The sequence below is a fragment of the Motacilla alba genome, chromosome 14, assembly GCF_015832195.1.
Source record: "Motacilla alba alba isolate MOTALB_02 chromosome 14, Motacilla_alba_V1.0_pri, whole genome shotgun sequence".
In the NCBI taxonomy this organism is placed as follows: domain Eukaryota; kingdom Metazoa; phylum Chordata; class Aves; order Passeriformes; family Motacillidae; genus Motacilla; species Motacilla alba.
In genome coordinates this window covers 2,739,189-2,748,277 of record NC_052029.1, presented here as the reverse complement: position 1 = coordinate 2,748,277, position 9,089 = coordinate 2,739,189, and the positions used below count along the sequence as shown (strand labels likewise).

The window sequence follows — 9,089 nt, the reverse complement described above, 5'->3', positions numbered from 1 at the left end:
TCTGACTCCGCGGCAGGGAACGAGCCGCGCCACCCGCTCGGGCTGCCCGGGCTGAGCAGCTCCTGCCCGGCTGTGAGCAGCACCGAGCGCTGCAGCCAAAGAGCAGGACAGAGATAAATTTGGTTTCTCTAATGTTAGGAGCATTTTAATAGAAACCGTGGCCTCTACATCCTCTAGGGCTTCTGCATTTGGTCCTGTCTCTGCCGTACTGAATGCCAAGACCCCTTTCCCTTTCCCTCCCCCGGTGGTGCCGGTCCTGAGACGCCCTCCCTGCTGGGTGTCCCATCATCCCGGGAGGATTCAGCTCGTGTCGGGAGCGGCACCGTGAGCCAGCCGTGATCGCTGGTAGCCGCCACCATTCCTGCTGTCAGCCTCGTCAAAGGCAGCGCTGGAGGCAGGGACAGGCCACCCTCCGCACCCCGCCCCGCAAGGAGGCATCGGCCAGCGTGAGGAGGGGACCACGGGGCAGCCCCCGCCCGGTCGCCATTCTGGCCACCTCCCCGGGCAGGAGAGCCCGTCTCCAGAGAGCAAGGCCAGCCAGGTGACCCACAAAAGCCTCTCCGGTGCTCAAATCCATGTTGGTGCCGTCCTGTCCCCAGCCCAGCACCAGCGAGCCGCCAGCGGGAATTTCATAGCCCTGCTGGAAGGCGGAGCCGGCAGCCAGCAGCCTCCTGTCCACGTAGAAGCGGTACTGGCCCCGGCCGGAGGACCAGGTGAGGCACAGGTGGTGCCATTTGCCATCCAGGAGCGGCGCCACCGGGAGCTCCCGAAAATGCCCGTGCCCCAGGATGAAACGTGCGGAGCCAGGGCGATCCCCACCGTGGCCATGCACGGCCAGCTCGCTGTGCCCGTGCTCGGCGGCGTAGGAGAGGAGAGCACCGAGGCGAGGGGCTGGGGTGGCCAGCCAGGCACAGAGCGACATCGCCCGCAGCCCCCGGTGTGGCCCCAGCCCCAGGACGGCCCCGTGCTCAGCCGAGGTGTCGGGGAACAGCAGGACGGCACCGGCGCGACAGGCGGGGGAGGTGGGCACCGGGGCAGGGGGGCCGTGCCTGCCCTCTCCCGGCTGCCGGGGGGCTGGGGGCTGCTCCTGGGGCACCGCGGTTACGGCGTGGAGCCCCGCTGCCACGGCCTGGGGGGCTGGTGCTGCATCCCGAGGGCTCTCCTCATCCTCCCCGGGCGCTCCGCCAGGCCCGGCCTCAGCGGGCAGCCAGTGCCCTTCCTCCTGCCGCTGCTGCTGCCACCGCCTCGTCTTCGGGGGGCGAGGGCTGGGGGTGCTGCGGGCAGCCTGCCCCGGGGGCTGCTGCTCCAGCTGCCTGCCCCGGCTCCGCGCAGCCTCTGGCAGACCGTGCGGTTTGCTGCCAGCCTCCACCGGCGCGGGCGGTGGGTGGGTGAGCAGGCCGTGTGGGGGGCTCAGGGCACCCACTGTCCCCTCCAGCCTCTTCAGCCTGCGGCGTAGCCGCCGGCCAGCGGTGGCCAGGCGGGCCAGCTCGGCACCCAGGGCGGCCCGGGCAGCGTCGGCCGCCTCCGCCTGCTTCGCCAGCGCCTGGAAACGTCCATCGATGTTGTAGGAGATGTTGTAGTTGCTGGCGATGCTCTGGAGATGGTTCAGGGTCACCTCCTGGAGCCGCAGAAACTGCAAGGGAGTGGGATGATGTGGGGCGAACGCACGTCCCCGTGCCGGGTCCCTGCACAACCCAAGATGCTGAGAGTCCCCCTGGCACAGGCTGGGCAGCGCCCCTCCCCGCCCCGGGCACCCACCTGCTCCTCCAGGCGCCGCAGCCGCAGGAGCAGGGGGCCGGGGCGGGCCGGGGGCGCCGGTGCCCGGGTCAGGCCGCCCTGCAGGGCGACAGCGAGGATCAGGCAGAGGGGCAGTGCCATCCCCGCCATGCCGCTGCCGGACGCTTTCTGCCTGCACGGCAAGGCCGGCCCTGGCCCCCGTGGTGTCCCCCCGGGCAGCCTCCACCACTGATGAGATCCGCAGCCACCGCTGGCCCGGCCCAGCACCGGGGCTCCCAGCGCCGAGGCCCCGGCCAGCGCTCCGCGGGGGCGGCTGGCCCCGGCCCAGAGCTCCCGGGGCTCCGCGTCCCGCGGCAGGGGCCGGGCCGGGGGTGTTCGGCTGTGAGGGGGGGGAAGGTGTGGGGGGGACCCTGGCGGGCAGTGCCGGCAGGGCAGGGCAGGGCAGGGCAGGTGGCACGGAGCGGGCAGTGCCGGCAGGGCAGGGCAGGTGGCGCGGGGCAGGGCAGTGCCGGCAGGGCAGGTGGCGCGGGCAGGGCAGTGCCGGCAGGGCAGGGCAGGGCAGGTGGCACGGAGCGGGCAGCGCAGGGCAGTGCCGGCAGGGCAGGTGGCACGGAGCGGGCAGTGCCGGCAGGGCACGGCCGGACAGGGCAGGGCAAGGCAGGGCAGGGCAGGTAGCGCGGGGCGGGCAGTGCCGGCAGGGCAGGTGGCACGGAGCGGGCAGTGCCGGCAGGGCACGGCCGGACAGGGCAGGGCAGGGCAGGGCAGGTGGCGCGGGGCGGGCAGTGCCGGCAGGGCAGGGCAGGGCAGGGCAGGTGGCGCGGGGCAGGGCGGTGCGGCAGGGCCACCACGAGGGGGCAGCACGTGAGCGCAGCAGCGCCCAGGTGGGCGGAGCGCTAGGGAGGTGGGTGTGGCTTGAGGGCTCCGGAGCGTGGCCCCGCCCTCTCCTTAGCCCCGCCCCGTACCCTTGAGCCGGCGCAAGATGGCGGCTGCGACCCTCGCCCGCCGGATCGGCCGCTCAGGTGCGCCCGGACCCTGCCCCGACCGCTCCCTGCGGCGGGCTCGGCGTGTCCCCGACCCCCGCTGCCTCTCTGTGCCCCTCCCTTACCGTCAGGGTGTCCCACGTGCCGTGGGTTGGGGTGTCCCTATATCCTCCCTGAGCGGGTCGCGGTGTCCCCGTGCCCCGCCGTGTCCCTGCAGAGCGGTTCTGGGGGCGCTCCCCACACCTGTGGGGGCTGTGCTCTTCCTCTCCTCACCCGTCTATGTCCCCCAGGTGTGCTGCCCCTGCGCTGCCGCCTCCCAGCGTGGGACAGGGCCCCCCGGCCGCCCCCCAGCCCCCTGCAGCCCCCCGGCCTCCCGCTCGCCCCGTGTCGTTCCTTCAGCAACAACAAGATCCAGGTGGAGCTGGACGAGAGCTCAGGTACGGCGGGTGGCACGGCCGCGGTGTCGCCCTCAACCCACGGGCGTTGTGGGGCACAGGCAGGGTCCCTTCCACGCCTGACCCGTGGTGTGTGTGGCTGTGGGCGTGGAAAGTCACCAAAGCCCCAGGTGCTGCAGCTGCTCTGGAGGCTCAGGGAGAAGCGTTTGGGGTCGGCAGTCTCGCCAGTTGTGGGCTCTTCAGGTGGTTGGTGCTACAGACCAATCCTGGCTTTGTCCCCTGCCTGTGCATTGTCCCCTGCCTGTGCGTTGTCCCCTCTCTGGGGGTCCCTGGTTTGGGCACCTGGCAGAGTGGCAGTGCTCCATCAGGGAAGAGCTTTGGCAAATTCTGTGACCTGGCTACCAGGAATAGCTGTCATGTGCCCCTATCCCTGCCCTAAACAAAAGTGCCCAAGCCTCTTCCTGTGGCTTCCCAGGTCCTGCTTTCAGGTGCCTGGGTGTGACCTCCTGCTGTTCCCAGCTGGCCATGGCTGCAGCACCCAGGCTAAGCACTCAGGGAGAGCCTTTTGGGTAGAGTAGTGTGAGCAGGGACAAGGGCTCAGAGCCCTTCCCATGGTGCTGACAGGCTCACAGCAGGTATGAGACCCCCTGGACACAGGCTGTTTGCTGTGACAGGAGCTGCAGGCTCGACCTTCCCCATTGAGCCCAGAGAGAAGGGAACTGCTGGCACTGTGACCCAGAAGGTGGCTGGGCTTGGGGACACGTGGGGTGCCACCACACAAGGCCTGGTCTGTGCTCCAGTCCACCACCTGCTGAGTGACCCTGGCCTGTGGGTGGATCTGGGCAAAGACAGGACCTTGCTCTTGGCTCTGCTGCTCTGGAAACTTTTAAACAGCCAGGAGTGCTGTTGAGTGGGAGTGGGAAGACTCAGTTTGGTGAGGGAAACAGGGAGGTGGGTGAAGCTCCCCTGGGCAGGGCAGTGTGAGCTGCTGTGGGGGGTGGTGTCTGATGTCCCTCTGCTTACCCTGCCCAGGCGTTGCCATGATGAAGTTCAAGAGTCCCCCAGTCAACAGCCTCAGTCTGGAGTTCCTCACAGAGTTTTCCATAAGCCTGGAGAAGCTGGAGAACAACCGGGCCTGCCGGGGTGTGATCATCACCTCTGTAAGGGCTTGCTCCTGTCTGGGCCACTGGTCACTGGCAAGGGAGGGCCCCCAGGCACCTTGGATTGGCTCAGGGAGGAGGGGAGGGGACTCTTGAAAGGGCCATGATCTTTCTTCTGTGCCCTTTTCTAGCAGAAGAATGACAACCAAGTGCTTTGTCATGAAAATCAAGTCTGCTTATCTGCCAACCTGACACGTCCTGTGCCGTCTCCTGGCTCACCCACAGGGAGCTGCTGGGAGATGCCAGTGCTTATTTTCAGATGTGGTGTGGGGACAAGGTGGTGCCTGGCAGTGGGACAGGACAGGTTTTGTGCTGTGTGGCTGATGTACTCACAGGGACCCTGACCTTATCCTGCTTGTGTTGCAAGCAGAGGCCCAGCACTGCATGCCATGGTGATGGGATAATCCAGGCTGTGGGAGCACTGGGGAGATATTTTCAGAACCCCAAAAGACCCTGATTTATAGCACATATTCATCGCTTTCCCTTCCTCCGTCTGCCAGGCCGAGAACTAAATGGACCCTTCCTTCTTTGTGACTCTCAGTAACTTCTGTCTTTTCCCAATTCCAGGCTGTTCCCAAAATATTCTCCTCTGGCCTGGACATCACTGAGATGTGTGGGAAGAGCACAGAGCACTACACTGAGTTCTGGAGAGCCGTGCAGGAGATGTGGCTCCGGCTCTACGGCTCCAACATGGTCACAGTGGCTGCAGTCAATGTACGTCCGTGGGGCCCAGCCTCCTCAGGGTGGCATTGTCACCTGCTGTGGCTGCTCTGGGCTGTGTGGGCAGGGACAACTGAAAAACCAGGCTGAAATTCATCCAGGGATGAATCTGTTGGGGTGTTCAGGCAGAACCCGTGTCTGTCAGTTCTGTGGGGTGTGGGAAGGTATGGCAGCGTGGGATGCTGCAGGCGCTGCTGGGTTACACTGCAGCATTTCCAGCAGGTTTTGCTCCTCCAGCTGGGGTTCTTGGCCAGCAGGGGAGTGCTGCTGCAGTCTCCATGTCCGTGGATGGGTCATTACATTTTTGGTGTCTTGTTTTCGTTTTCCAGGGCGGTGCTGCCCTGGCAGCTCACAGTGCTGTCTGTCCACAGCCCCCCACTGAAGGCACTTGGGTTTTCTCTCAGGCATCCTGTGCGGGGCTGAGCAGCACTGAGCCGTGGAAAAGATGGTCACAAATGGAAGGGAAATCTTCCCTGTGAGGGGGGTGAGGCCCTAGAACATGTTGCCCAGAGAAGCTGTGGCTGCTCCATCCCTGGAAGTGTCCAAGGCCAGGCTGGATGGAGTTCTGAGCAACCTGATCTAGTGGAAGGGGCGGGGAATGAAATGGGCTTTAAGGTGCCTTCCAACCCAAACCCTCCTGTGGTTCTATGAAACCCTGATAAACATCAGAAATCTTCTTTAGGACTGTTTTGAATCAGGTGATCAGAAATTTGGGGGACATCTGCTCTGTCTTCCTGGTGTCTTCTGTGCTCTGGAGTGATCAGCAAGGCTGGGGGGTGTTTGTGACCGTGTCCTGGACTCACTGTGTCCTTCTCTCTGCCAGGGGTCCAGCCCGGCCGGGGGCTGCCTTATTGCCCTGTCGTGTGACTACAGGATCATGGCAGAGAACCCCAAATTCAGCATCGGCCTGAACGAAGCCCAGCTGGGCATTGTGGCTCCCTTCTGGTAGGCCACTGCCTCCCACTTCTAGGACCATGTGTAGATCTCTAGAAAGAATTAATCTTCAAGGAGTTCATTAGTCAGTTCAGCTGGTCATGGCAGTGTGGTTTGTGTGTCAAGGGTCAGGTATTTGCAGCTGCAGGAGATGACACTTCATTTCTGTCCTGTCCTGCAGGTATCTGAAAAGCTTTCAGGCTGCAGAATGTTCTCACATCCTCCACAAAGGACCTCAGTTCTGGCCCTGCAATTAACTCCAAAGCTAGTGCTGGGAGATCTCATGTCAGGCTCAGTCTGGGAATAGGCTTTTCTCTGGGTACACACTGTGTACCTGCAAAATCCCATGGTGTGGAGATCTCTGGAAGCATGGGGGCACTAAGATACTGGCACACCAGCCCTTGTGTGCCCTAGGAATGTATAAATGTACTGTTGGGAAGGAGCTTTCAGTCGCAGCAAGTGGCTACCCACAGGCACTGAGTAACAAGAGCAGCTTTCTTACAGAGGAGAGGGACCTCTCTTGGGGTACTGCCAAAAATGGCTCTTCTCACACCATTTTCACGTTGTGTCTGAGCCCACAGCTGCTGTTCAGAGCACTGAACCTGAGCAGTGGGCCCAGGGTGCTCTCAGAACCATGTGCCTGGGGAATGGGACCAGGGTCCTGTCAGCTCTTGATGTCTGGGTGAGCTGCCCCTGAGCATGGCTTTCCCTCCCATCTCTTGCAGGTTTAAGGACACGTTTGTGCATGTTGTGGGACACCGAATTGCTGAACGCTCCCTCCAGCTGGGCTCCCTCCACCCTGCACCTGAGGCTCACAAGCTGGGCCTCGTGGACGAGCTGGTGCCAGAGGAGAAGCTCATGGAGAAGGCTGCAGCTGTCATGGCACAGTGGCTGGCCCTTCCTGGTAAACCTCTGGCAGGAGAGGAGGGGACCGGGTCTGAGTGGGAAGCTCTGGTGCCTGCCTGGGAGCTGTGTCACAGTTTCCATTGGAAGGGAAGGTTTGGATTGGCTGGGAGGTAGGAAAGCTCAGCCCAGCAGCCTTGGGCTAACAGAGAGGGACACTGTGCTAACGTTCAGGGCATGTGGCTCCAGCTCAGCTCATCCTGCCAGCCCTGCTGAGTCAGTCTGGAGGTGTCTGAGCTCCACAGACAAACCAAATCTCAGTCTGTCAGTGGAGGTGTTAGCCCAGGAAAGCTGCCATGGAGCTGAGTGAACAGGCTGGGCGAGAGCTCCTGGGTGGCTGCCAGGCTGCTTTCGTGATCTGAATCAACTCTTGGCACTCTGAATGGCAGTGATGGGGGTGTGGATGAGGGCAGGCAGACAGCACAGGCATCGTGTGTTTGGGCTGCTCCGTGACTGCAGCTCAAGGCTCCTGGGCTGGGAGAGAGCTTTCCACAGATCTGAGCTGTCCCAGCCCATGCCACCTCTCCTCCCTGCTGTCCTGGTGGTGACACGTCTGGGGTCACCATTTGATGTGGTGGTTTTCAGGGCAGTTAGGACTTGGTGAAGGGGAGATCTTGACTCCATTTCAGAAGGCTGGTTTATTATATTATGATATATATTACATTAAAAAGACCGCACTATACCTATACTACAAAGAACAGAGAGAGAGATTCATCAGAAGGCAAGACAGAATATAAAGGAATGAATAATGAAGTTCTGTGACTCCCAGAGAGTCTGAGAGCTGCTGCCCTCTTGATTGGTCAGCAAGTAGAAACATCCCACATCGACCAATTGAGAAAGCACCTGATGCATTCCACTGTAGCAGATAATAAATTGTTTACACTTGAAGCTGAGGTCCTCTCAGCTTCTCAGGAGAAGAAAATCCTAGCAAAGGGATTCTCACAAAATATCATAACTACAGTCCTGGTGTTGGAGTGACACCTCACCCCCCAGACTGGGGAGCATGTCTCAGCTGTGCCCTCTCCTGACTTCCAGGAGGTCCTGTGCAGATCCTTCCCCTGAATCAGAAGTGGGTGGAGGTGGCTTCAGCACCTGGGTGCTGGAGCAATTCAGGGTTCCCAGTGTGTGGATGGAGGGGGTCAGTCCTCATTTCATTGTCGCAAAGTGCGTGAATAAAACATCTGTGCAGCAGATGTGCTGCCACGTCACTGCACCTGGCTCTGTGCGGGGTGTGTGCTCGCGGCCTCAGTCAGCTCCACCAGCCCCTGCTGCTCCAGCAGCATCCACACATCCATGTGGAATGGCACAGGCCCAGGGATGAGCTCGAGGGAAGTGTTGCTGGCTGTTGTACAGCATGGTTGGCAGGAGCAGAGTATCTTGCAAGGATTGAAGGGATTGGTTCAGCTTAGAGCCACAGCAGTTTCAGATAAGGAATGTTGTCTGGTTGCTGGTATGTGTAGGAGGTGGATATTGGGCTCTGGAGGACACAGAAAGAATGAGGTACACAACATTTTGTCATCTTTGCCAGTAGATCAGTCGTTTTCCCACTGAGCAGTACAACCATAATTTATTGTATGAGAATTTATCCAGTTCAGCTCCCAGCTGATGGGGTTTTCTTACCCCTTTCCCTGCTGCTTTCAAGAGCACTTTGCAGTGTGAGCTATCCCATTAGACCTGCATTTGGTGGCATTGAGAGCTGGTCAGGGGTGAGAACGGGGCGTGTTCCTCATCGTGGCTGTCCTCTCTGCAGACCATGCCCGCCAGCTCACCAAGACCATGATGAGGAAGGCGGTGTTGGACCGCCTGGTAGCTCACCGCGAGGAGGACATCAAGAACTTCGTCAGCTTCGTCTCAAAAGAGTCCATCCAGAAATCCCTTCGCATGTACATGGAGATGCTGAAGAAGAGGAAGAGCTGAGGATCCAGCTGGTCCCTGGGAGGTCGAGTCACCCTCTGAAATGCTGCAGTAGCTGTTGGTCTCACAGCAAAGCCACCTGCAGTGCCAGCAGTCGGTGACGTGCCACCTGCTCCCACGGCCGCCCAGCTGCCCCTTCCCTTTGTGCCTGTAGAGTGCCTGACACCACTGCTGCCTTCCCCAAGGGCAGGGAGAGCACACCCAGCCCCCCGAGGAATGGACAGGGACAGGGTCTCAACACGCTGTGGCCCGAGCCTGACGGTCCTTGGATGTCCTCCCTTCTGTCCAACAGTTAATCGTGAAATGAAGTTTGTCAATAAATCTTCAATGAGGTAGGAGATGGATGC

The 9,089-nt window shown here is 61.4% G+C and overlaps 2 protein-coding genes across 2 annotated transcripts; one reads left to right on the top strand and one right to left on the bottom strand.

The window, feature by feature from the left end:
• On the bottom strand, positions 1–2,087 carry PTX4 (pentraxin 4). Its single transcript, XM_038151383.1, has 2 exons — positions 1,759–2,087; positions 1–1,633 (listed from the first exon to the last, which is right to left on the bottom strand). Exons 1-2 carry the CDS (start codon positions 1,885–1,887, stop codon positions 377–379), a joined length of 1,386 nt encoding a protein of 461 aa, XP_038007311.1. The 5' UTR covers positions 1,888–2,087; the 3' UTR covers positions 1–376.
• A 542-nt stretch (positions 2,088–2,629) lies between these two features.
• On the top strand, positions 2,630–9,082 carry ECI1 (enoyl-CoA delta isomerase 1). Its single transcript, XM_038151670.1, has 7 exons — positions 2,630–2,756; positions 3,008–3,154; positions 4,145–4,272; positions 4,840–4,986; positions 5,816–5,937; positions 6,651–6,829; positions 8,579–9,082. Exons 1-7 carry the CDS (start codon positions 2,717–2,719, stop codon positions 8,743–8,745), a joined length of 930 nt encoding a protein of 309 aa, XP_038007598.1. The 5' UTR covers positions 2,630–2,716; the 3' UTR covers positions 8,746–9,082.
• The last annotated feature ends 7 nt before the right edge of the window (positions 9,083–9,089 follow it).